The 27912-nt window shown below is 45.1% G+C and overlaps 1 protein-coding gene across 2 annotated transcripts; it reads left to right on the top strand.

The window, feature by feature from the left end:
• Nucleotides 1–19: 19 nt before the first annotated feature.
• On the top strand, nucleotides 20–26930 carry KLHL12 (kelch like family member 12). 2 transcript variants are annotated; one of them, XM_065886512.1, is made up of 12 exons: nucleotides 20–84; nucleotides 2193–2436; nucleotides 8709–8862; nucleotides 9889–10106; nucleotides 14300–14449; nucleotides 16597–16711; nucleotides 23786–23892; nucleotides 24686–24881; nucleotides 25316–25474; nucleotides 25786–25884; nucleotides 26476–26662; nucleotides 26804–26930. In XM_065886512.1, exons 1-12 carry the CDS (start codon nucleotides 20–22, stop codon nucleotides 26928–26930), a joined length of 1821 nt encoding a protein of 606 aa, XP_065742584.1. The 2 variants fall into 2 exon arrangements, with proteins under 2 accessions (XP_065742584.1, XP_065742585.1); XM_065886513.1 differs by lacking the exons at nucleotides 20–84; nucleotides 23786–23892; nucleotides 24686–24881 and having other exon boundaries at nucleotides 2242–2436.
• The last annotated feature ends 982 nt before the right edge of the window (nucleotides 26931–27912 follow it).

Below are 27912 nucleotides of genomic sequence, written 5' to 3'. Positions count from 1 at the left end.
GAAAAGGCCATTGTGGACAATGGAAGTGAAGAAATTGGAAGCCTCCGTGGGTTTTCTCGATGTAAGAGGGCTCCTGAATACCTGTCATGTGAAACACGCCCTGCAGTCAGCCCCTTAGCTTAGAAATCTCTGGAATCCTCTCAGTCCGCCGCGCCTCGCGGCCCTGGGGAACATCGTCTCAGCCGGTCACCTGGCTGGCACCCAGGCCCTCGCGCCCGAACCCCCCTCCGCCCCCAGTTCCCCGCCCCCAGTCACCCAAACCCTCCTCGCTGCTTTCTCCAGGCTCGCAGAAGCCGGCAATGCACACCCGCGGGTCACGTGACGTGGCCACCCACGTGACAGTGCTGGCGTGACGTCATCACCGCGCGCGGCCGCCGGGACCGCGCCGGAGCCTCCGGGTCGGGGCGGCGGCGCTTGGGTTCTTCCCGGGCCGCCTGCTCGCCCCGCGCCCAGCCCACGGGCCGGAGCGCAGGTGAGTGTCCCGGGGGCAGCGGCCGACGCCCTTCCCTCCCGCCTCTCCCACCGTCGTCCCCTCCGGGCGAGGAGGAGTCTACTGGCGTGCAGCGCCCCGACCTCCGCCTGCAGGCTGTCGGGTAGGACAGCATCGCTCCTCGCCCGCCGGGAAGGCGGCCCCTCCGCAATTCGACGCCGCCCAAGGCTTCCGCGGCGCAGCCGCTCCACCAGGAGGCTCGCGGGAGCCCTGGGCCAGGTCACCTCGGGGCGGAGGTCGAGAACCCCGGGAGGGAGACCGAGCCGCGTTGGGGTAGCGTTGGTTTGACAGGCCGAGCCAGGTCGTAACCCCCCGAGAAGGTCTTCACCGTAAAGGGGGGGGGGGGGTGTCTGTGCAGACCTTTCTCACATCTCCAGAGTTGAAACTAAGTTGACTTAAGGAAAATCTTTTTGAAAATCATCTTATGCTTTGATGAATCACCTTTTCTGTAAAATGGGTCTTGCGGAGTGGTTGGAGCTCTCACAGAATAATACGCTAAGTATAAACAGGAGTAGATGAGAATTTAGGATCTCGTTTTTCCTATTCATATGAAATTATGGTTGTGAGTTGTGGACTCTTGAAAACTATAGACTGATTTTATTTTCTTGGATCCTTTCAGAAAGTTTTGGATTCCACATAAGACAGACTCTCTTAATAACCACCCCATTTCATTCCCCAGAAATTGTCCTGGAAGCAAATAAACAACAACAACAAAAAATAGTGTGACTAAAACCTGTCAACAACCACGAAAGTACTTCTTACATTGATTCTTTTTTATATGTAACCTGTTGATATTACTGAGTTCATTTAATTGATGCATACAGGTGAACTTTACAAGTGACTGGCTATGGCCGTATAATTAGTAGTAGAGTTTTGATAGGTTTCTATCCTAGTAAGTCTCTCTCTCTCAGTATAGAAGAATTACTGCAAATATTGATTTGTTAATGCTGATTGATGTTTACAAATAGAGTAGGGAGACCCTTCTATAGAAGAGCTTCAGTAGCTTAAGAGAAAGTTCATAAATAAGCTTGCATGGTTTCCATTATTCAGTATAAGTATTGGGTCCTCATTTGAAGTTTCACTTTAAGAAGAAATCTAGATATAGTTGGAAGTCATCATAAATAATTATTTGTGTGCTTCTTTAGAAAAAAAGTTTATTTTTACTGATACTGGCCTTTATTGCCCTAGGTTGAATATGCAGTTTTTCTTTTCTTGTGTTCTATTACTAACCATTTATTATACACTTGCTAGGAGAGAAAAAAAATATATAAAACAGGGTCCCCACCCTCTAAATATTTACCTACTTAATCTAGTCAAGGGTTAGGGTTATATTAAAAATAGCGATGTCACACCGTTAAGAAATTTTATCTTCTCACCTTATCATGTGAGACAGCAGCCTTGTGAAGATAGGCAGAAAATGTATAGTCTCTTTCTACTTACAGTACAGTTGCATACTGATTACAATAAATGTCAAGTGGTTTGGGCACTCGATGATAATGGAATTCAGAGGAAGAAGAGATCATTTTTACTCGGGATAATTAGTGGCTAGATTGTGTTGGTAATACCAGGAATAGGAGTGCTTCCTACTTGTGGATGTTTGAGTCTGATGGAGCCTCCTTAATTTGTAAAGCTAATTGAATATATTTAGTTTCTCCAGTCCTTCAAATATGCTCATTGTTTTTTTTTTTTTTCTCTCTCTCTTGTACCTGCAGAATCCAAGGATCCCTTTCATTCTCTCTCCATATTGCCTGATGGGAGGCATTATGGCCCCCAAAGACATAATGACAAATACTCATGCTAAATCCATCCTCAATTCCATGAACTCCCTCAGGAAGAGCAATACCCTCTGTGATGTGACACTGAGAGTGGAACAGAAAGACTTCCCTGCCCATCGGATTGTGTTGGCTGCCTGCAGCGATTACTTCTGTGCCATGTTCACCAGTGAGGTAAGTGGTGAGTCATCTCTTCACAAGTGGAACCTCACACGTCACTTCACAGTTGTCTCATTTCACTGAATAAAATAGTAGAAGTTTGATGTAATAGTGAATTTGTGTAGTATGGTGTTAAGTGGGCCAACTCTGGATGAGATCTGCCACTTAGTTTTCTCATCTCTGAATGAGGGATAATAGTAATACACAATAGCATACGGTTACTGTTATAGTTACTTGAGAAAATTACATATGACGTGCTTAGAACAATGTCTAGCATGTAGTAAAACAAATACCAGCTATTGGATTTTACTTACTGCCTTTTCAATTTAAATTTATTTATTTATTTATTTTTGGCTGTGTTGGGTCTTCGTTTCTGTGCGAGGGCTCTCTCCAGTTGTGGCGAGCGGGGGCCACTCTTCATCGCGGTGCGCGGGCCTCTCACTATCGCGGCCTCTCTTGTTGTGGAGCACAGGATCCAGATGCGCAGGCTCAGTAGTTGTGGCTCACGGGCCTAGTTGCTCCGCAGCATGTGGGATCCTCCCAGACCAGGGCTCGAACCCGCGTCCCCTGCATCGGCAGGCAGATTCTCAACCACTGCGCCACCAGGGAAGCGCTACTTACTGATTTTTAAATTTGTTTTCCTTCTTCTAAAGTTTAATATTTTAAAGTGAATACTGGGGAAGAGGGAGGGGGGAAGGAAGGAGGAGTGAGCCTCAGTCCTCATCCCATTCCTTCTAACAATATGTGGAGAAAATCAGTCTTCATTCTACCAGTGAAGGCTTTAGAGTAATTGCAAATGAGAGGGAGAGGGCTTAGTGCCTGACTCTGTGGGTGTTTGAAGTATCACCTAGAAAAATATGCTGGCTCTGGAGCACAAGCCTTTAACAAGGGAATTAGAAACAGGTTGGCTTGGCAAGAAGAGAGGTAGTGCTCTCAGAGTACTAGGAAAAAGACTGCCTTAGTAATTGCCTGGCCAGACAGCCAAGATGTGAAGGAGGCTGCTGGGTGAATCGTGAGGGACTCAGCTGAGCAGAGGGGACCACTGCAGACCTCAGCTCCCAATATCTCAAGTCTGATTTTTTAATTTTAAATAAATTGTCTTCATTTCTTTTTAAGCTTGAATGGTGAGTACACCACTTGATTATATCGTTTATCTCTACTTATATGTATGGCTGACATATTTCATCACAGTTAACACTTTTTAAAAAATCCTCTCAACCACCAGGGTTTTTATCAGTGCGGGTGTTGCTGCTGACCTGAGTGGGAGAGATCGCGTCATGAGAATGTCAGTAACCGCCTTTTACGGGCAGATGCTGTGTTAGGTGATTGTCGCCTCCCACCCACCCCAGGGGTGGTTGTTACCATCTCATTTTGCAAATGAAGAAATAAGATCTCAGGTGCTAAATGCCTTACAGCTTGTAAATGGTAGAGGGGATTTAATCCTAAATTAGCTTGATTCTGATTTCGCTGTTCTAGTTGTAAAGCCAGAGTCGTGTGTGTTGCTGAACCAGCGCTCAGTCACATGGCTGGTAGGGAGAATGCGGAAGCCTGACACGTCGCCCCAGCAGACCCAGGCTAATTTTTTTCTTTTAATATTTATTTATTTATTTTTGACTGAGTTGGGTCTTAGTTGCTGCACGCGGGCTTTCTCTAGTTGCAGCGAGCGGGGGGCTACTCTTCGTTGCGGTGTGCGTGCTTCTCATTGCAGTGACTTCGCTTGTCACGGAGCACGGGCTCTAGGTGCGTGAGCTTCAGTAGTTGCAGCACTTGGGCTCAATAGTTGTGGCTTGCGGGCTCTAGAGCGCAGACTCAGTAGCTGTGGCGCGTGGGCTCTAGAGCGCAGGCTCAGTAGCTGTGGCGCACGGGCTTAGTTGCTCCGCGGCATGTGGGATCTTCCCAGACCAGGGTTCGAACCCATGTCCCCTGCATTGGCAGGCGGATTCTTAACCACTGCGCCACCAGGGAAGCCCCAGGCTAATTTTAAAGTGACCCTGTGCAGGGCGACATTACAGACCCTGTCCTGTACAGTACCCCAAAGAGCACCAGAAGTGGTGGTATTTATTTAACTGGGCGAATGTCATGGCTGCCAGCAGGAAGCACTGAGGACTCGGACTGCTGGCTGCTCACTACATGTTGTGCATCCTGTCTTCACTCTTTCTCTGCACGTTCAGGAATTAGTGTGGAGTTCTGTAAAAGAACTCTCTTTTATTTTTTTTCTCACCAGTGATTATTTTATAGTCTTTCTTTAAAAACTGACATCAGGCAAGAAAGTGTCAAATGGTCTTGTCTTTTTCATCTGAAGTATAATTAACCTACAACACTGTGTTTGAGGTGCACGACATAGTAATTCATTATTTCTATACAATATAAAATAATCACCGCAACAAATCTAGTTACCATCTGTCACTGTTCAAAGGTATTACAGTATTATTCACTTTATTCCTCATGCTGTACATGTCATCTCTGTGACTCATTTATTTTGTAATTGGAAGTTTGTACCTCTTAATCTCCCTCATCTGTTTCACTCATCCTCCTATCCCTTTGAGGTTTGTTTTTTTTTTTAATTGAAGTATAGTTGATTTACAACATTGTGTTAGTTTCACGTGTACGGCAAAGTAATTCAATTACACATGTGTGTTGTATATTCTTTTTCAGATTCTGTTGCATTATAGTTATTGCAAGATATTGAATATAGTTCCCTGTGCTATAGAGTAGGTCCTTGTTGTTTACCTATTTTATATATAGTAGTGTGTATCTGTGAATCCCAAACTGCTAATTTTCCCTCCCCCCAACTTTGGTAACCATAAATTTGTTTCCTGTGTCTGTGAGTCTATTTCTGTTTTGTAAATAAGTTCATTTGTATCACTTTTTAAGACTCCGTACAGAAGTAATGTCATATGGTATTTGTCTTTCTCTGTCTGATTTACCTCACTTACTATGATAATCTTTAGGCCCATCCATGTTGCTGCAAATGGCACAATTGTTTTTATTACTATTTTATGGCTGAGTGATATTCCATTGTGTGTGTGTGTGTATACATATATACACACACACAATATATGTATACACACCACATCTTCTTTATCCTTTCATCTGTTGATGGACACTTAGGTTTCTTACATGTCTTGGTTATTGTAAATAGTGCTGCTATGAACATTGGGGTGCATGTGTCTTTTCAAATTAAAGTTTCCATCTTTTCCGGATACATGCCCAGGAGTGCAATAACTCTATGTTTAGTTTTTTAAGAACCTCCATACTGTTCTGCATACCCTTGCATTTAAGTTGTTTAAAGGAGTGGTTCCAGAGACCTGGATTTTTTTTTTTAACATCTTTATTGGAGTATAATTGCTTTACAATGGTGTGTTAGTTTCTGCTGTATAACAAAGTGAATCACAGCTATACGTATGTATAGCTGAATAACAGCTATACATATACATATATCCCCATATCCCCTCCCTCCTGCGTCTCCCTCCCACCCCTCTAGGAGGTCACAAAGCACAGAGCTGATCTCCCTGTGCTATGCAGCTGCTTCCCACTAGCTATCTATTTTACATTTGGTAGTGTATATATGTCCATGGCACTCTCTCACTTCGTCCCAGCTTACCCTTCCCCCTCCCCGTGTCCTCAAGTCCATTCTCTACATCTGAGTCTTTATTCCTATCCTGCCCCTAGGTTCTTCAGAATCTTTTTTTTTTTTTTTTAGATTCCATATATATGTGTTAGCATACAGTATTTGTTTTCATCTTTCTGACTTACTTCACTCTGTATGACAGACTCTAGGTCCATCCACCTCACTACAAATAACTCAATTTCGTTTCTTTTTATGGCTGAGTAATATTCCATTGTATATATGTGCCACATCTTCTTTATCCATTCATCTGTTGATGGACACTTAGGTTGCTTCCATGTTCTGGCTATTGTAAACAGAGCTGCAATGAACATTGTGGTACATGACTCTTTTAGAATTATGGTTTTCTCAGGGTATATGCCCAGTAGTGGGATTGCTGGGTCTTATGGTAGTTCTGTTTGTAGTTTTTTAAGGAACCTCCATACCGTTCTCCATAGTGACTGTATCAATTTACATTCCCACCGACAGTGCAAGAGGGTTCACTTTTCTCCACACCCTCTCCAGCATTTATTGTTTGTAGATTTTTTGATGATGGCCATTCTGACTGGTGTGAGGTGATACCTCATTGTAGCTTTTTCTTGGTTTTTTTTGTTTTTTTTTTTGCGGTACGCAGGCCTCTCACTGTTGTGGCCTCTCCCGTTGCGGAGCACAGGCTCCGGACGCGCAGGCCCCGTGGCCATGGCTCACGGGCCCAGCCGCTCTGCAGCATGTGGGATCCTCCCAGACCGGGGCACGAACCCGCGTCCCCTGCATCAGCAGGCAGACTCTCAACCACTGCGCCACCAGGGAAGCCCCTCATTGTAGCTTTGATTTGCATTTCTCTAATGATTAGTGATGTTGAGCATCCTTTCATGTGTTTGTTGGCAATCTGTATATCTTCTTTGGAGAAATGTCTATTTAGGTCTTCTGCCCATTTTTGGATTGTGTTGTTTGTTGTTTTTGATATTGAGCTGCATGAGCTGCTTGTAAATTTTGGAGGTTAATCCTCTGTCAGTTGCTTCATTTGCAAATATTTTCTCCCATTCTGAGGGTTGTCTTTTTGTCTTGTTTGTAGTTTCCTTTGCTGTGCAAAAGCTTTTAAGTTTCATTAGGTCCCATTTGTTTATTTTTGGTTTTATTTTCATTTCTCTAGGAGGTGGGAGAGACCTGGATTTTAGGTTCAGTTCTCTTAGTAATTCTGTGTGAACCCTGGTGACCATCTAACCTCACTAGGTTGTCTGTAGAACAGGGTGATTGAACTTGATGGCTTCTTCGTTCTCTTCCATCCCTAAATTGTTCCTTAAATGTGGTGCAACTGAAAGAGCACAGTGTGAGGCAGGAGGCCTGGCTCTGATCTGTCGATTAGTTGAGGCCTTGGTTAAGTCACATAACTTCTCTGAACCTTAGATCCTTTATGTCTTAAAGGGCAGTAATATCGGACCTAACTGCCTTACCAGGTTGCTGTGAGAATCAGATGAAATAAGAGTAAATGAGAGGCACCCTGAAAAGTTGTAAAGCAAATATTAATGCAAAATACTACAGTTACTCTAAGTTAGTACACAGTGATCTCATTTATGTATTTAAGCTATTTGGCTAATGGGAATATAGTTTATTGACTAAGAAATTCCTGACATAAATGTACTCATGTTTCTGTTTGTAAATACTTATACTGTGTTAAATGTTAGTAAAATGTTTTTCCAAAATAACGTACTGGTGACTTTTTGTATTGTTAGGGATTTATTTTGTTCTTGGCTTTGGTAGAGAATACTTTCTGATTATTATTCTGGGCTGATGATAAAGACATTTAGTTCATAATGGACGTGCACTGGAATTTTGTAAGTAATTGGAATCTCTAAACTAAGATTACAATCTAATAAAATTTTTGTAAGGTAATCAGTTTTCAGATAGTTTACTATCCTGTAAAACTGAACATTTCTACCCTCAGCTAAACCATTTTCTATGATTATCTGGCCTCAACTATACTCATAACTCCAAGGATATAGTCTAGACTAAATGTACCACCAGTAATTCGGTAATCCTAAAAGAGAGTCAACCCAGTATTTGAAAAAGCATCAGACAATCCTGTTGTCTTCAGTGGTACAACAGAAGCCCTCTCAAGATGACCTGTGTGCTGTCTAGGGACAGATAGGACAGTGCTGGCTCATCCTGGAGGGTCTGGAGCTGCAACTCCTGGGGCATCTACAAGCATGAAATCTCAGCGAAGTTTGTATTTCATCTCAGAAGCTCATGGACACTAGTGGCATGCTCATGGCAACTTTTGGTTCTATCTGGTGTTACGTCTGTATTTGTTTTAATATGAAAGCCGCATTTAAAATTAGTCACAAGTAAAATTAATATTCCAGGAAGGTGTCACCTCTGTATCTTCTTGGGTTACACATAGCTCCCCCCATTTGAAAAGCTACAAATATATGCCGTGTTTGCTTTGTACAAATCAAACAAAATAGTCGAGCTTTTTTTTTAGCTCTTTCAGCACATAGACAAAAATAGGATTTGAATTCCCAAAGCATAAAATTTCTAATCTGATTCTTAGGCGTTGAGCCAGGGTTCCTCCTATATTCAGTTAATATTGTTAACGTCCCTTCAAGCTCTTGTATATGAGACTCTGCCTTAATCTTGTGGAATTATAACCACCATGATTTCATACCCTTTGAACTTTCAGCTTTCAGAGAAGGGGAAGCCGTATGTAGATATCCAGGGTTTAACTGCCTCGACCATGGAAATCCTGTTGGACTTTGTGTACACAGAGACCGTGCACGTGACGGTGGAGAATGTCCAGGAACTGCTCCCTGCAGCCTGCCTGCTTCAGCTGAAAGGTACAGATGCTAAAGTTGTTCGTGCCACAGTGACCCTGGAGATGTTTAAAATTCGTGATGTAAACTTAATCATGAAAATTAAGGAGACAGACTGTGGGCCTCATGTTTACTGCCCATGGCACAGAAGTTGAGATTTCAATTGCAGTATAGAGTAGCCTCCAAATGTGAGTCTTTGGCTCTTTGGGAGAGAGCATTTACTTTTTGTTTTTAAAAAAGTGGAGGAGGGGATAATAGATGCCTTTCCTTCCATGTACACAACAGTCCTGCAGGGAGACACAGAAAACTGATACGCGTCGTTGCCTCCGTGGAAGGGAACTAGATGGCCAGGTGGGTAGGGAGGCTAGGGGGACTATTCATATAAACCCTTCTGTACCTTTAGTTTGTTGAATCATTTAAATTATCTATTAAAAATTTAAATTGACACACAAAAATGAAAGTGTAAAGTTTTCACAGGATTGGAGATGATCCCCCTTCCAGTTCCCAACCTGTCTGTCCTAACCTCCAGTTCTGTTTCTGTTATTTTCAGTTTTTGATACATGATTGAAACAGTGTGAAGTTTTTGCATTAGTGCACAGCTCCAACATTAATTTTATACTCTGAGCTTTTCAGTTAGACAAATATGAGATTGTTATCCGTATCTCCTATTTTTCCTTCACCGGAGTCTCTTAGTAAGTTTTCATGTGGAGTAGAAATTAGGTACACTGTGCTAAATTAAGTTGATTTTATAGCTTGCTTCCCAGGAGTTCTGTAGGCATGCTTGTTTAATTGTGGTGGTGTCCATAGAAGCAATTCGTCTTGCCGTACTTGTTCTAATGCAGCAGCAGACGTTTGGAAAGTCCTTGCAGAAGGCCACACAGCACATAAGACAAAAATAGGATTTGAACTTCCAAAGCATAAAATTTCTAACCTGATTCTTAGGTGTTGAGCCAGGGTTCCTCTGATACAACGTCATGTTGTGATCCAAGAATATAGGCCCATCCACCTGGCCGAGTGTCCTCAAGGACTCACTGTTTCTGTCTCTCCTAGGCGTGAAGCAAGCCTGCTGTGAGTTCTTGGAAAGCCAGCTGGACCCTTCTAACTGCCTGGGTATCAGGGACTTTGCGGAAACTCACAACTGTGTTGATCTGATGCAAGCAGCTGAGGTTTTTAGCCAGAAGCATTTTCCTGAAGTGGTGCAGCATGAAGAATTCATTCTTCTCAGTCAAGGAGAGGTGGAAAAGCTCATCAAGTGTGATGAGATCCAGGTACAGACTTGGCTTGGCATTAGCTCTCTTCGGGACTGGGCCAGAAGACCACAAAGCAAGGCGGAGTTGTACTTCTGTAGCAGGGCCCATATTAAACTCTGAGGTTTCATTAAATGTCCCTGAAATTGCATGCCAAACGTATTTGCCTATTTACGGAAGGGAGTTCGCTGCCTCCCTCAATGAAATTTGTGATCCCAGCGGTTAAGAATCACTATTAAACAGTATGGAATAAGCATTTTAAAACATTTACCAAGAATGTCTTACTGTATAGCCGTCGCCACGCCAGGTGCTGGGGAGCCAAGAGCGCGTAAGAGACAGTCTTGTTTCCAGAGAATTCCCAGTGTAGTAGTGGTGACAAACAGGAAGACAAAAATGATGACTGAGTGTCAGGAGAATGAGCCTGTTCAAGGGGAGGAAGTTCCATAGAGGAAAGAAGAAAGCCTTCTGGATTTAAACAGGATCGTAAAGGGAGCGGGTCAGAAAGGACGGGGCAGCAGGTTGGAGGTGGTGAGCCAGAGGCAGCTCATCAGCGCCCATGGGAGGAGAGGGCCCTGCGGACCGGGCGTTGAAGCGGTAGGGTCCCACCTCCGTGTGCCGAGCGCCCAGGGACGCGGCCCAGCAGGGAGCGAGCCTTCGTCCTCCGCTGAGCAGAGCAGGGGTGGGGGGGGGTGCTGCGTGTGGATCTGTCGTTAGGCTGGGAGCTGCAGTGAGTGCGGCGGGCGCTGTGCGTGTCGCCGCAGCCAGGCATTCCTCTCCAGGGCTCCAGCCCTCTGGTTAGGAGCTTCTGGAAGACACCTAGCAGAGCCAAGTGCTGGGGAGGAGTCCACCTATTGGGTTTGTTTTCCCCAGTGAGGAGACATTCGATTCTCTAAGGAGGCGAAGAGTTATTTTTTTTTCCTCTCTCATTCTCCTGAGATAATAATGAGAAACGACTTTAAACGTTTACTTATTTATTTGGCTGCGCCGGGGCTTAGTTGCGGCATGCAGGCTCTATCTAGTTCCCTGACCAGGGATCGAACCCGGGCCCCTACATTGGGAGCACAGAGTCTTAACCGCTGGACTGCCGGGGAAGTCCGGCATTTGTAAATCTTGTTCAATTCTCAGAACTGTGTCCATTTTTCAGAGGAGGAAACTGGCACTGTGATTAGTCACCACCCTCACACAGCTGGGAGGGGCAGGACTTGTGCCGCCCATCTGCATCCAGTCTGTTCTCTTCACCACGGAGCTGTGAGCTCTGTTTCTATTTGACCAGATCTGGAAGTAGTCACAGCAACCATTTATTTTAGAACAGTGGAGACTGGGGGATAAAACCAGATGGAACAGGGAGGGCAAACAACTGACCTCTGCAGAAGCCGGTTTGAGCTCTTTCGTACGGTCTTCCTTAAGTGTCCAGTGAGACTGGCCTTTGCTTTTTTTCAGCAAATGACATTTTTTCTCTTTCATATACCAGCCAGAAGCAGGAACCAGATGTCTGGCCCCCGGGCTAACGCTTCCTCTGGACCATGTAAAACAATGGTACTTGAAACAATGGAGGCAGCGTGTCACGTTGTTTAAAACAGCACGGGCTTCAGGGTCACGCTGGGGTTTGGGCTTGGCTGTGTGACGCGTGTCCCCTAACCGCTGACCTTCAGATCCCTCTCCCATAAAATGTAGATAATAGTCGTACTTACTACATAGGGCTGTTCTGAGCATTAAATAAGAATGTCAGTGCCTGATACATAAACGAAGTCTCTGGGAAAATTTATTATGGAGACTATTTTCTCCATAGTGAAGCATTAGTATTGGGGTTTTTTTCTTCCCAGTTTAGCTGTTTCTCTGCAATTCTAGTTTATTCTGTCCTCAGTAAGATCGAGGATCTCTGCTCACGGTTGAAAAACCCATTTTAAATGGATATATCTAATTTAAACCTAGAATGTGTCAGAGTGTAGCACGCAGCTGTTCAGAACTATTAGCCTGTCATCCTTGCCTTTAACCAAAGTTTATCTAAAAAATCATGACCACCCTTCTGCACCCTCACCTGCATGTAATCCGTGAGTAGGCTGGGTTAGTTTGACCTCCCATAAGTTTGCTTACACAGATTCTGTCATCACTGTCGTAGTCTAAGCATCATCGCCTTTTGCCTGATGGACCAGAGTAGCCTCTAACTGGCCTCCCAGCTCTCAGCCCTTCTAAACCACCCTCCCGTGGCTCTCGGAGTAATCTTTACCAGACATCAGTGTGGCCCAACACTGGCCTACTTGAAGCCTGTTAACGGTTTAGAGTGAAATCCAGTCTCCTGATGCTCTGTTTACTTCTCCAGCTTGACCTTTCTCGTCCCCTCCCTCATTCATTCTGCCACACCAGCCTCTGTCGTTTCCCAAGCTGTCCAATAGAGAGTTCTGTGAAGGTGGAAAGGTCCTGTGTCTGTGCTGTCCAGTTCACTGGCCACTAGCTTGAAATGCGGCCAGTGTGGCTAAGAAGCTGATTTTTTTTTTTTTTTGGCCACGTTCATTGCTATTAAGGACAGACTTTGGGGGTTTTGGGGGGTATTTTAGCCGCACCTCACAGCTTTCGGGATCTTAGTTCCCCGACCAGGGATCGAACCTGTGCTCCCTGCAATGGAAGCGTGGAGTCCTAACCACTGGACCGCCAGGGAATTCCCGAAGCTGAATTTTTAATTTAACTTCATTTTAATTAACGTAGATGTAAATAGCACATGTGGCTCATGGCTACTGTGTTGGACGGTGCAGTTGTAGGGCTTTTCCAAGTGCTTTCTGTCTGCCCCGAGGCTAACTGCTACTCTTCCATCAGGTTTAAACCTGTTGCTCCTGCAGGGAGGCATTCCCTGTCCCGTCAGCCTAAATGAAGAAATCTCGTGTTATTCTGTCTCATAGCCCCTGTACTTTTCCTATGTGGTACATAATGACAGAATGGGATTGTTCGTTTTTCTGATTTAACAGTTATCTCCCCACTTAAGAGGAAGATTCACGTCTGATTTGTTCACCGTTGTATCCTGGCACTAGTAGGTGTTTGGTAAATCCATCAAATGAATGAACATTCTGAAACATTTTCTGTATTTTCAGTTCTTGAGAGAAGTCCACAGAGTGATGTCTTTGGGCACTGTCACACTCTGAAAGTTATCTCAGAACAGACACACTCCAGAGGCTGATGGAGGGACACAGGCCTAGTCCTCAGGTGTCAGTCTCGGGGAGGTACTAGGTGTTACTGTACCTTGTGCTTATCCAGGGACATGTGTAATGTAGGTTTTCTAGGATGTGCCTTATCCAGTCTGTCATATGTAGCTTAGACCTAAGTTCACCAAATGATTAATTATATGTGTCATCTCAAATAGCACGGTGCCTGATACAGAGTAGTTGCTCAAATACTAATTGACGGTGCTTTGAAGACCCTGCACTCTTTACGATGCCGTAAGGGAAGTTCCTGCTCACAGCCTTGGCTGAGGGGTCCCAGAGTGAGCATGGAGGTCCTTAGACAACACCTATGAATATAAGTTATTTTAGGAGCCAGTTTCGGGGGCTTCCCTGGTGGCGCAGTGGTTAAGAATCAGGCTGCCGATGCAGGGGTCACAGGTGCAACCCCTGGTTCGGGAAGGTCCCACATGCCGCGGAGCAGCTAATCCCATGTGCCACAACTACTGAGCCTGTGCTTTAGATCCCGCAAGCCACAACTGCTGAGCCCGCGTGCCACAACAACCAAAGCCCGTGTGCCTAGAGCCCGTGCTCCGCAACAAGAGAAGCCACCGCGATGAGAAGCCCACGCACCGCAACGAAGCCTAGCCCCCCACTCGCCACAACTAGAGAAAGCCCACGTGCAGCAGCGAAGACCCAACACAGCCAAAAATAAAAATAAAATTAAAAAAAAAAAAAGAGCCAGTTTCAAATAGGGCAGCAGATTCCCCCTTCCCCTGCTGAAGTTTCAGAAATGACCAGAAAAAAAATCAGGAATGGGGAAAATTCTGAATTTAAAGCCAATTTGTGACTGATGGTCTATTAGGTACTCTCTCTCTTAGGTTTTTTCCACCGAATCTGACTATAACTCTCTTCATGATATCAGCAAGTTGTGTGTGAAACGATTGTTTTTCCAAGAGCCTACTTATTTCTGGGAGATGGGAAATAACGGTGGCGGGAATGGGGCGGGAAGGGAAGGGAAGCGAGGTTACAGAGCAGCCCCACCATGTGGTCACGCACTCACAGGTGGATTCTGAAGAGCCGGTTTTCGAGGCCGTCATCAACTGGGTGAAGCACGCCAGGGAGGGGCGGGAAGAGTCTCTGCCGGACCTGCTGCAGTACGTCCGTATGCCCCTGCTGACGCCCAGGTACATCACGGATGTCATAGATGCCGAGGTGAGCCACACAGGACCCAGGGCTGTGGGCGTCTCCTGTAGCTTCGTGTCCTGAACTCAGAACTGGTCACCTCAGAGGAGGCACGAGCGTCCTGGGAAGCATGTCCCGGGGGGCCTGGGGCGGGGAGTCTCCTGGCAGAAATGAAAGTCTATGGCTTAATTTAATTTTGTGCTTTGTTGTCTTTTCATTTTACGTGCTCCTCGGTGTTTTGCATAAGCAACTTCGGATGATAAATTTTGTCCCCTTCTCTGTTAAACAGAAATTGTTCCAAATTGCCTTGGAAAAGATGCTTTGCTTACCTAGTCTATTTTTGACTTCTGGTGAGGCCAGCATGAAAGGAGTTTGATGCATTTATTGGGTTGGCCAAAAGTTTCCTTCAGTTTTTAAGTAAAAATAAAAGACACATTTTTCATTTTCACCAAGAACTTTATTGAAAGACGTATTCACCGTTTTGTTCCACTACCTTCTAACGTTTTTCAGGCAAATTCATAATTCCGTCTTCCCAAAACTTTTTATATTTTTGAGCAAAGAACTGTTCCAGGTGCATTTTACAGTATTCCAGGGAATTGGAATTTTTTCCATTAAGAGAATTTTGTAAAGACCAAAATAAGTGGAGATCCGAAGGTACAATGTCTGGCAGGTGAATCAGAACTTCCCAGCCAAGCTGTAACAGTTTTTGCCTGGTCATCAAAGAAAAATGCAGTCTTGCGTTATCCTGATGAAAGATTACGTGTTTTCTGTTGACTAATTCTGGATGCTTTTCATCGAGTGCTGCTTTCAGTAGGTCTACTTGGGAGCAGTACTTGTTGAAATTAATCATTTCGCTTTCCGGAAGGAGCTCATCATAGAGGACTCCCTTCCAATCCCACCATATACACAACATCACCTTCTTTGGATGAAGACCGGCCTTTGGTGTGGTTGGCTGGTGCTTCATTTCGCTTGCCCCACCGTCTCTTCTGTTCCACGTTGTTGTACACTATCCACTTTTCATCATCCATCACAATTTAAAAACGGAACATTTTTGTTACCTTTCAGTAGAGAATCGCTTGCGGTAATCCGGTCAAGAAGGTTTTTTTCCACTTAATACTGAGCCCAGACATCAAAGCAGTTCACGTAACCAGGCTGGTGCAAATGATTTTCAGTGCTTGACTTGGATATTTTCAGTACGTCGGCTGCCTCCCGCGTGGTATAACGTTGATTTTCTCAATGAATGTCTCGATTTGATCACTATCAACTGGTCTCCCAGACCGTGGAGCACCGTCCAGTGAGAAATCTCCAGCACGAAACTTCGCAGGCCACTTTTGACACATTTGATTAGTCACAGCACCTTCTCCATACACTACACAAATCTTTTTCTGCGTTTCAGTTGCGTTTTTAACCTTTCTTGAAATAATAAAGCATAATATGCCAAGAATGTTGCTTTTTTTCTTCCATCTTCAGTATTAAAATGGCTACAGAAAAATTCACCGATTTTGATAAGTGTTTTTTAATGCACGCTATGACAGCTGTCACAATACAATCTAAAAATATTGTTTTGAATGAAGTTAAAGTCAGCTAAGTGCTACTAGAGCCAGCTTAGGAGAAAACCGAACGAACTTTTTGGTCAACCCAATAATATCAACTTGGATCATATCGTGTTTGTTTATAAGTGTTTCTCCAGCCTGAGATCTCGGTGGTGCATTTTCTGACCTTCACCATGCGCATTACCTGGACTCTACCCTGGGGGCCGCTGATTTGTAATGTGTAGGTGAGGCCCAGATGGGCGGGCGGCGCATGTGCTCCTGCTTCTGGCCAACCCTGGTCTCTTTGGAAGTTAATTACAGACACAGCTTTGCAGTCGTTTGCATTAGAAAAGATGCCAGTGCTTAGTGTCACATCTCAAATTCTTTGCCTCCTGTTTGTAATTTCTTCCTCAATAGTCCACTCACATACCCCACACATACCTTTGAATCGTGTAACGTCTATTCAGAAGATCTTTTTTTAATCATTCCGGAAGCCCATAGCATAATTATTACCAGCAGCCCTCCCGGAACCACAGGGCTTTGGAAACTGGTTTTCTGTGTTAAGAATTTAATTCTTTATATGTGCCATTTATGCTTTTATTAGAGGTGGTCCTGCAGCTCACTCTCCTACCTGCTGTATTGCAGCCTTTCATCCGCTGTAGTTTACAGTGCAGGGACCTCGTCGACGAAGCAAAGAAGTTTCACCTGAGGCCTGAGCTGCGTAGTCAGATGCAGGGACCCAGGACCAGGGCGCGTCTAGGTAAGCTGGCCTCTTGTATTAATTGTGTCAATTTGTACAAGTCCCTTTACCACCCGGGGCTTGCTTTCCTGTAAACCAAGGATATCTTCCCTTCTATTTCACATAACTCTTTGGAGGATTACATGAGATAAAGTGTGTGAAAGCACTTCATAAATTGTCAAGTATTATGCAACATACGTTATCACTATTATTTCAGTATATTTGGAGCCTGTGAATTAGAAATATCTCAAATGCCATGTAGTGAGTAAGTGGTCCGCTTCCCCCGCCCCTGCCCTTCTCCACGTGAAGAGGAAGGGGAAGCAGCAGCGTGGTGAACTGCAGAGGAGTGCAGGGTGGTCAGAGGCAATGGCATGCAGTGGTCAAGGGCCTGGACTCAAGCCAGACTGTGGGTTGGGTGCAGGTCCCCATTTACCACTTGCCAGGTGTTCGGCAGGAAACTCAGCCTCTCTGTGTCAGTTGCCTCATCTGTAAAATGGGGGCCATCATAGCTCCTCCCTTGAAGGTTGTCGTGAAGAGCAAGTGAAAGGCTGAGAACGGCTCTCGGCACACGTGAGTGCTGTGCGCGGAGGCTGTCGTGTCAGCAGACAGACCTGGGTTCAGATCCCAGCCCAGCCAGTGACTGGCTGGTTGTGAGCCTGGGCAGGGTATCCACTTGTCTGAGCCAATGCTTCCGCCTCTGAAATGAGGACGCTAATGTCTTATCACACTGGTTGTTGTGGAGGCCCAATGACATCACGCATGTAAGATGCCTGACATTGCAGCTGGCATGTAATCTGTGCTCAAATGTTACGTCACTTCCATTTCACTGTCCCAGGATCCTAGATAACTGTATGTAATAGCATTTCATAGGTTATAAATTACTCTGTGTATATGGGGTGGTATCTTCCTATTTTTGCTCTTATCTGACTGTGGACTCACGTGTGCTAAGGTGTTAATTGATAATTAAGCCTTTCATTGATAGATTTAAGTAGAATGATGATTTATCTCATTTTTTAATCGCATAAGTAGTACATATCTGTAGAAGTTTTGGAAATACAGAGAAGCAAAAAATAAACAAATGAGTCATCCATAATTCCACCACCCAGAGATACTACTTTTTGTTATTGTTGTTTTTAAAGGGATACTGTTCTGTTAATTCCTGGGAGATGACAAAATGTGATCTGTATCGCTTGTTATATACAGAGATATGTAATCAACACAAGATAAATGGAAAAAATACAAAAGGAAATTTTTTTTAAAAGATTGAAGGGCTAAGTGAAAAATCATGAAAATATTAGAAGAAATTATACGAAAATTATTTGATTAACTTCTGGGTGGGAGCCTTTTTTTTCTATTTTTAATTGTGGTAAAATATACATAACATAAAATTTACCATCTTCTCCATTTTAAGTGTACAGATCAGCGGTGTTAAATACATTCACACGGTTGTACAACCCGTATCCAAAACTCTTCTCATCTTACAAAACTGAGATTCTGTATCCATGAGAGAGCAACCTCCCTTCTCTCTACTCCCCTTTTTTAACTAAAACAGAGAAACCTAGAACTCTTCAAGGTTACTTGACTGCATCAGTTTTTTTTTTTTTTAAATTGATGGCAAAAGACGTAAAGTCAGAAGACGGGGACTGGGAGAAAATATACTCAATATGTATGACAAAAGATTAACATTTCTGCTGTAAAAAGAACCCATATGTATCAACAAGAAAAAGAGCAGTGACCCCACAGAAGGCGGCACGGGAGGCGCACAGGTAGCACACAGAGGAGGACGCGTGAGGGAACACCGTGTGCTTAAAAGATGCTCCACTAGGAGGTCTGGAACCACAGATTAGAACAAGGTAGTCACTGGAGTTTAAAACGGGCACACCCTGTGTGTCCCACCTCCGGGAATCTGTACTGTAGAAACAGCGTGTCAGTACAGACATAAGCACATATGAGGAAAGACATATGCCTAAGAACGTTTACTATAAATTGCTAATATCCAGAAAAAAATGAATACAACCTGAATGCCAAGTAAAGGGGGATTAATGGTTGACTGAATTATAGCACAGCTGTACCATGGAATGTCACGAAACTGTTAAAAGCATTGAGTCAGATACACGTAAGATTAATTGTGTACGCTGAGTGGGGGAAAAGAAGGAAGCAAAACCTCCTACATATGTGTGTTTGCCTGAGCATAAACAAACGATATGTATACAGGATAAACACTAAACCTTTAATAAAGTGAGATTGCGGGGGAATATTAACTACTAGTGTTTTGTTTCTATACCTCCGTGTTATTACCATAAGCTGACAGAGAAGATAACAAATATATATTCTGTAAGTAGCAGGTGAGCCGGTGATGTAGAGGAAAGAATCTGGCACTAGGAGGTAAGACATTTCGCTTACTTTGATGTTTTCCTCCCGGTTCTGTTAGTCTGCTAACGTGCCGTTTGAACTTGGACAAGTCCTTCAGCTTCTCTGGATTACCATTTCTTCTTCGGCATATGAAAGGAGTTAAATTCAGCCACTAGAGTTCTTTCCAATACAGAAGATGTGTTTCTTTCTTGTAGAGCCAGAAGTGTCCCAACCAGTACATAATTGCTTGTTAAATCGAACTAAGTCCAATAAAAATTTGTGTGAACCACCAAACCCAGAAGGTTCTTTAGAGTGCATTTCCCGCTTTTCTTTGAACAGGCAGCAGAAAGCGCCTACTTGCTCAGAGAACTTGCTTATTGTCCTGACCTTGAGGGATTAGAATATGATTCTACCTGCCCTCATAGTTTTGAGGTCATTTTTTCAAAAGTTCTAGGAAGGAAATAATGAAACTGTTCCCTACGAGATGCTTAATTTAGCATCTCCACGTTAGTACCTTAGAAGTAAATTGTTCCAGCCATCCTGTCCTCTGCCCGTCTCTATTCATAGAGGTTGCTAAGTCAGTTACCAGGATGATGGCTCTTTGCATACAGCATAAGGAAATTAAATATACAGCTGAGGAAAAATAGCATGCCAAATAATGTGTGGGGATTTTGTTTTAATTGTTAATCTTACCTATTACTCTCTCATAAAAGATGTAATAGAAATTGTAGTTCCTCCTTTGTCACTGGCTTCTTTTCTGAGCACGTGGAAATGTCGGTCCCTGAACCTGTTCTTAGCAGTCCTGCAGCCTGTCTGCACTTTCCTCCAACAAAACACCCCAGCGCACACACGTTCCCCTCCCCCCCCCAAAAAAAAAACAGTGACTGGCACTGTCGGGAGGCCTCCGTGTGAGTAATGTGCCTTTTCACACTGCTCTTACCAGGTGTTTTAGACAGATTTTCCTCATCGTAAAGATAAAAATCTAACTTGGCAAGTGCCCCATTCCTTGGCAGAGAACAAACAGGCTTCCTTCTGGTCAGCCCTTCCCCTGGCTCTTTCTCACATTAGTAAGTCTGCTGGAGTAGTGGTCCCAGCTGAGGGTCTAAAGACAGTGAAACCCTAGGAGTTCCTCTGAGGGAGGAAGACTTTCTAGGCACAAAGCAATAGAAGAAGTTGCAAAAGAAAAGGCCAGTGTACTTGACTAAATAAAAATCACGTACGACATTGTAAGACAAATCAGGAAAATAAATCTGCTGCAGCCACAGCAAAAGGTTAAAGTCGTTTGCATGCAAACAGCTCATAAAAATGCACGCAAGAAAGAAACACTAGAGACTTGAGTGTACGGCTCATAGAAGCGGAGTCCTGCTAAATAAAAGGGGCAAGATTAAGCCGAAGTAGTTATAAAGTCTTAGCAGTGCTAAGGCAAGAGTTAAAACAATAAATACAATTTTTTGCCCACCAAAGTATCAAAGAATAAAAAGACAATACCGGTGCTACAGAGAGTAGAATGGATTGGCGCCTTTAGAGTGCTGGTGGGAATGGAATTTGTTTCAACCTCAGTATCTTATAATATAGATCCAAAGACTTCTTTAAGGTTCATGTTCTTCACTAGACAGCCCTCCCATTACTGTGTTAAGAAAATGGGAAAAGTTTCATATTCAAGGATGTTTATCATAGGATTATATGTGATTATTTGTAACCCCAAATCATGAACTCCTGAAATGCCTAAGAATATTAAAATCATATATTAAAGGATTTTGTTAATATTTTGAGAAAATGAAATAAAAACAGGACGCACTACAGTATGGTCCCATTTATGTTTTATAAACATTTAGAAACAAAGCTGGAAGGAAATAATCTTATGTTTTGCTGTGTCTTTGTATTGTGGAATTATAAATTTTTTCATAACACTTTCTTTTTAAGCTTTTTAACAGTGAAAATGTATTTTATATATTATATGTTTTATAATCACAAGACATAATATTCTTAAATCTTTTTAACCAAAGGGTGGGTAACATGTGAGTGAGGATGACAGTCATACTAGCCCTTGAGTTATTTTTTAAACTTTTTAAAAGAAAATCATTTTTGTGCTAGAAAAAGCTACACAGGCTAAACAGACATCAGAATTGACTAAAATTACACGTTTTCAGTGTTAAAACACTGGCCCTCTCGTCCTTATCAAAAGCTCTGTTGGCACTGACATGAACTCCGGCCGCAGTGGGGAGGTTAACCACTTAAACTCACGTGGCAGGCAGTCTTTCAAAACACAGGATCTTTCAGGGAAAGTAATGAAAGTAGGCCTTCCTTGCAGAGAGGTTCAGACACCCCAGCCTCTAGTGGTCTAGGAGCCCCAGGGTTCAGAGCCATAAGTCGCTGAGCGACTCACGCTGACACCCTGCCCACGTTCCTCTGTGGATGCAGGTTACCGGGACGTTTACTGAGAAGCCTGGAGCCAACGGGAGTGCTATTGGTCCTCCAGAGTTTGAAATTAAAGCTGAAAATCAATGGTATTTTTTTTAATGTGCGAAGCATAGAAAATCCCCTCGGTTGTTGTGGGTGCTTTCGGGACTCATCACTGTCTCACCTCCTCTGCTCAAGTCAGAGGGGGAGAAAGGGGCAGATGGCGGGGAAGTGCTGCCAACGCAGGCCCTGGCCTGCCCCAGCTTGGAGGGATTTCAGAAATAAAATCTGCATCATACAAAAGGGCCCTTTGTTCAAATGCTTTGTTTTCTAAAAGAAGATGGCTGCTCACGTTGGAGAAGGGGCCACGTACTTTATTTGGTAAGTTCACAGACAGGTGCCCTCTCAGAGGGGGAGGTTAAAGTCCGTGCTTTATGTGTGGGTTTAAGAAAAATTTCAAACATGTATAAAAACAGAATAATATAAGGATTTCCCCCATACCTATTGTCCAGTTTCAACAATTATCAACTCGTAGCCTACGTATTTTGAAGCAAATCCCAGACAGGATAAACTTCCATCCATATATATTATGCTTTTGTATGTATCTCTAAAAGATAAGAAACACACAGCCAAGTATTTATCTTCATCAGATATCAAGTACACATACACACTTCCTCAGTTTTCCCGTAATTGATTTTTCTTAGTTTTTTATACTTCAGTTGCTCCAGTCAGGATCCAGACAAGGCCCACACATTGCACTGAGTTCATAGCACTCTTTCGTCTCTTTTATTTTATTTTGAAACTATTTTTTTCCACATATTTTTTGTTGGGCTTCATTTATTTATTTTTGGCTGCGTTGAGTCTTCGTTGCTGCGCGTGAGCTTTCTCTGGTTGCAGCGAGCTGGGGCTAGTCTTCGTTGTGGTGCGTGGGCTTCTTGTTGCAGTGCGTGGGCTTCTCATTGCAATGGCTTCTCTCGTTGCGGAGCCCGTGCTCTAGGTGCACAGGCTTCAGTAGTTGTGGCACGTGGGCTCAGTAGTTGTGGCTCGCAGGCTGTAGAGCGCAGGCTCAGTAGTTGTGGCGCACGGGCTTAGTTGCTCCGTGGCATGTGGGATCTTCCTGGACCAGGGTTTGAACCCGTGTCCCCTGCATTGGTAGGCAGATTCTTAACCACTGCGCCACCAGGGAAGTCCTCTTTAGTCTCTTTTAATCCATAGTTTTTTCCCTCCTGCTTTGGTTTCCCTTTGCAATTTATCTGTTAAAGAAACCTGTAGAATTTCCCACAGTCTAGATTTTGTTGACTGCATCCGGGTAGTCTCATTTAACACATTCTTCTGTCCCCTATATTTCCTGTAAACTGGTGGTTAGACTAGACGCTTGATAAGATTCAAGATTCAGCCTCAACTTTTTGGCGAGAATACTTCGTAAGTGATGGTGGCGTGCTTCCTGCTGAGTGTTCTGAAGCAGTATGTGAGCTTTCCCCTGATGGTCATAGCATCTGTGGATGACTGTCAGAGCCGTGACTTCATTAGGGGCTTGTCTGTATTCCTCGTCAGTTTAAAGGTACTGCATTTGCTCTTTCAAGTCCAGGTCAACAAAATGCCCTCCTGGGACTGAATTTCCCTAAATGCTCCAGCTAAGTGTTCTCTCCAGTAGCACAATACACGGGGGATTTCCTCAAAAGAAATATTATCAGAATAAGATTATCCAAATTAAGTCCTTAGGGGAAAGGGGACGATACAAAAGCTATCAAAATGTCTTGTTTGGGAAGATAGTAGAGAACAAGACTCCCTTTAAAAGCCTAGTCTTATGATTACCTGGCAGTTTTGACGAATTAGCAGGGAATGTGGTCGTATAGTCGGCAAATTTGGAAAAATAAAAGTCATGGAAAAGATTTTTTTAATCTATCATTTGGTTCCTAAGCCACAACTCTCAACTTTTTGGGGACAAGGTTAGGAGAGCATTCTTTGCCATGGCAAAAAAACTCCCCTTTTGAGTTTTACGGGGTGAGAAGGGCAGAGAGAGCTCCTCCAGCCTCCAGCCTGCACTTGGAGCCTGTTGTGAAATCAGCCAGAGTTGTCTAGATGGGTTGAAATGGTGTAGGGTGTGTTCACGCTTGCCTTCCGGAGTTTTAATGTTGTCCAGAAATTTAAATTTCAGAGATTCAGGTTCTCAGGAAGAAATAGTTTCCTATTAGGCAGGCTTACGATGAATCTCCTATTTCAGATGGCTTCTCTGGGCTGCAGAGAACAAGGTATCCTAGCCCTGTTTCTCCTCCTCCTTCCCTGGAGGAGTTACCCAGCAGCGATGGGGAAGTGACCTCTCTCCTTCTCCCTTGTCCTCAGGAGCCAACGAAGTGCTTCTGGTGGTCGGGGGCTTCGGAAGCCAGCAGTCTCCCATCGACGTGGTAGAGAAGTACGACCCCAAGACTCAGGAGTGGAGCTTTTTGCCAGTAAGTAGTGGTGGAACCAAGCCTGGGGAAAGAGCTTAAATGCAGTCCCTGGCTCCAGATCATAACTAATCCAGCCCTTAGAGTAGAAAAGCCTAGTAGCAGCATCGTGTTCCTTACAGCAGTTAGTTTCAGTAGTTAGTTATTGACTAATTAGACATAAGAAATATTAATGACCCTGTGCCAAGTTACACTCCGCTGGCCGCCACCATTCCCGCGCCTTCCCAAGCTGCCTGTGCAACTCGCAGGGTGCTCCCCTCGCGCCCTGTTAACCTGAACACTGTGTTAAACTGTGATAAGCTGAACTGGCATCCAGTGGAACTTGGAAGTTTGTATCTCTCTCCGTTGGTGTGTCTCTGTTTCCGTGCTGGATGAACAATAGTAATTCTGAGAAAACTTGGAAATCTTTTGATCATTTCTCGTAACTTTTCGGGTCTTCGGGTCCTGGCCCTTAGATAGCACTGTGGTAATCGCTTTCTACTTTATGGAAGGATACCGGTCTTTAGCCCAGTGCCTTATGGAACAGAGAGGAATCGGATACTGGATAACAGAAGGACATTAGGTCCTTTGGAAGCCTTGGAAGGAGGCAAGTGTACCGAAGGCTTTAATCTGTAAGAGCGTCACAACAAGCGAGAGGTTTTCATCCAGACAGCAGATGAACCTCTGCTCAGGAGGCTTCACAGTGACAGGTGAAGAAGCAGAGGTGCACAGATAAACAGGAAGGACAGCAAAAGGTGAGGCCTAAGACTGGCATGACTGAAATGACAAGAGGCACCTCTTCCCTCCTGAATCCTAGAGCATCACTCGGAAGAGACGCTATGTAGCCTCAGTGTCCCTCCACGACCGGATCTACGTGATTGGCGGCTATGATGGCCGTTCCCGCCTCAGCTCAGTGGAGTGTCTAGACTACACAGCAGACGAAGATGGGGTCTGGTATTCTGTGGCCCCTATGAATGTCCGACGAGGCCTGGCTGGAGCCACCACCTTAGGAGGTAGGCTGGTGCACAGGGCAGTGTTTGCATTTTGGGGTGGCTGGATCGGGGTTCATACCTCTCTATGAAACGTGGAGGCTACTGGTAAGATCAGATACGCCTTTCCGCTTTCAGAAATACTCATGGGTGTTTCAACGCTGACAACAGAGTTGGTAAATCAAGTTCCAGTGTGCTGAGTGGGGAATTGGCACTAGTTGTATTTTTGCAAATTCCCATCTAGTCTTGGAATGTTTCTGAAGATTCCGTCTTACCCCATTCTTTTTACATGTCTCGATTGTGCTGTCCTCTTTAAAAAGGACTTACTTGACTTATCCCTTAAAAAAACACTTGTTTTTGCCCCCAAACATTGGAAAGAGTTGTGGGAGATTTGTAGAGAAAAGAGTTACTAGAAGGCTCTCGTTCTCTAATAGCCGTGACTTGTTCATTCTGAGCAGATATGATCTATGTCTCTGGGGGCTTTGACGGAAGCAGGCGTCACACCAGTATGGAGCGGTATGACCCAAACATCGACCAGTGGAGCATGCTGGGAGACATGCAGACGGCCCGGGAAGGCGCAGGCCTCGTGGTGGCCAGCGGGGTCATCTACTGCCTAGGTGTGCGGGCTGGGACGCGGGGAGAACTGATGGGCGGCAGCCTCGGGGTGGGATCCTTTTTACCAGAATGAAGTTCGTAGACTTCCTTCCACTAGAACCCCGGTCTGTCGCAGTATATTTTTCATTAACTGGGATTCTCCTTTTCATGGAAGCAGAAAACAGGGTACTGCCAGATTTATTTTTGGATTATTGGAACCCTTGAGGGAGAACTGGAACTAAAAGACTTAGTTGAAACACTCGAGAAAGGCAGAATGGGAATGGGCATCGGGACTTACCATTCTTTCTGGAGTGGTCTCTGCTTTGTCTTTCAGGAGGATACGATGGCTTGAATATCTTAAATTCAGTTGAGAAGTATGATCCCCATACAGGACACTGGACTAATGTCACACCGATGGCCACCAAGCGCTCTGGTAAGACCAGTCAGATCTGGGGGCGGGGGGCGGGCAACAGACGGAGCTGTCCAAACCTTGTATGTGCAGTGAGGGTGCAGCCACAGGCCAGGCATCGGACCAGGGCTGCAGCCCCGTCTTCACTGGAGACAGAGGGGAACACGAGTCAGGTCCATTCTCCTCCAGCCTGTTGTCTCTAAATACAGTGAGACTAAAGGCAGTCGAAACTTTGACTAGGGTACAGTTTGAGGGTGAGGGCTTCCTGAGCCCCCAGGCTGGGGTAAGGTAAGGAGAGCACCCCTCCTCTGGGCAAGACGTGCTCCAGAGCCAGTCACAACCCCTCTCCTCCCTTTACTGCCTTCGTTTTTCCACTTCCTTCTTTTCTGCGGATAAGGGTTGGGCTGTGAATTAACGAAGGTGAAGATGACAGCCAGTTCAAGAGGGTTTACAGGCGGGTAACCTGTGAGGACTAGATTCTTCCAGGCCTGTCTGGCCCCGTCCCCGTCCCTCGGCCACTCTGGAATTCAGCTAGCCGTCAGTGACAGTGTTTTGTTTCTAGAATTCAGATCCTGAGCTTAGCGGTATTCGTTTGCTGTACCTTTTCTTCCCCAGGTGCGGGAGTAGCCCTGCTGAATGACCGTATTTATGTGGTTGGGGGATTCGATGGTACAGCCCACCTTTCTTCTGTCGAAGCGTACAACATTCGCACCGATTCCTGGACAACGGTCACGAGCATGACCACCCCGCGATGCTATGTCGGGGCCACGGTGCTTCGGGGGAGACTTTATGCAATTGCAGGGTGAGGGTTAAACCAGGCATCCAGAGCGGTGTGATCCGAGCCGCGTCTGGGGTGGAGATGGGGTTTGGTTCGGGAGGGAGACGCCTTGTGCGGGAGGGGGCCGTGCGGCTGCAGAGCTCAGTCCCGCCTCTTCCCCCTCAGCTACGACGGGAATTCCCTGCTGAGCAGCATCGAGTGCTACGACCCCATCATCGACAGCTGGGAGGTCGTGACCTCCATGGGAACCCAGCGCTGCGACGCTGGCGTGTGTGTTCTCCGCGAGAAGTGACCAGTCCGACACAGTTCGCAGGGAACCGAGGATCCTTTCCAGAATGTCTGCTTCTCACTGTGTGCACAGGGTGATTACAGGCACCGGTGCCGCGATGATTGTGCTTATTTGACGCCCCTCGCACTGGCACTGGTGGTTTTCCCCGAGGAGGGGGGGCGGCAGACCCTCAGAGGAGGAGGCTGCACACTGAGTGGGTGTGGGAGGCCAGACCACCTCTCCTCCCGGCCGCGGGGGCACTCTCTCCTCGTTTCTGACTCAGCGTGCGCTTGGGAGAACATACATTTAAGTTGTGCCTCGCGTGTTGCAGAGAATTAAGGTATGAGCGCAGCGCCGGGGTGTGGGCGGTATCCAACCTCGATCATTGGAAGGGTACCAACTCTTGTTTCACAACAATAAATATCTTTCCTAGTCTACAGGTAGCAGGGGCAACACAGTTCCGATCTGGAGGGAAACAGAGGGAAGAGCCCTGTCAAAACTTTGGGGGCCTGCGGACAGGGGGCCAGGGTTGGCATCAGAGCCGGGTGGAGAGTGTGGGAAGGGAGCTGGACGTGGTGGGATGTGAGTGAACCTGCGACAGCCGGAAGGCTGAGGAGGGAGTGTTATTTGAGGGTCTTTCCATGGCCCCCTGGTATTTGTGGGCCCTGGGGACTGAGAGACAGAGCCAGCACATGTTAGGTGAGCAGAGGTGGAGGAGAATGGGCCCTCAGTGGGCCAGGGATAAACCCGAAGTTCTTGTGATTTCACAGTAGTCCTCCCTTCCGTGACTCATCTATACAGGGAAGGTCTTCCTCTGTTGAAGCAAATGCTACTCACTCCACTGTTATGCATCCATACTGTTTGGGGGGGGGGCAGCTGCCTCGAAGTTCAGCTGCCTCATTACTCCCTCATTCTTTTAAGGACATACTTCTGCTAAGGTGTGGTTTTTACTGCTGTGTTTTGTACGTGTAGTTCTTTGCTATTAGAACCCCCCTTCCCTGTCTTT

The sequence above is a fragment of the Phocoena phocoena genome, chromosome 1 (assembly GCF_963924675.1).
Source record: "Phocoena phocoena chromosome 1, mPhoPho1.1, whole genome shotgun sequence".
Classification (NCBI taxonomy): Eukaryota; Metazoa; Chordata; class Mammalia; order Artiodactyla; family Phocoenidae; genus Phocoena; species Phocoena phocoena.
The sequence above is the reverse complement of the archived record's forward strand: the minus strand, read 5'-3'. Positions and strand labels throughout refer to the sequence as shown.

Bases quoted from the DNA above. Each gene is read 5' to 3' on its own strand.
- KLHL12 (XM_065886512.1), top strand. From the start codon at position 20: ATGGAAGTGAAGAAATTGGAAGCCTCCGTGGGTTTTCTCGATGTAAGA. The intron at 2,437-8,708 runs GTAAGTGGTGAG...TTGAACTTTCAG, and splicing joins GTGCCATGTTCACCAGTGAG to CTTTCAGAGAAGGGGAAGCC. The intron at 14,450-16,596 runs GTGAGCCACACA...GCTGTATTGCAG, and splicing joins CGGATGTCATAGATGCCGAG to CCTTTCATCCGCTGTAGTTT.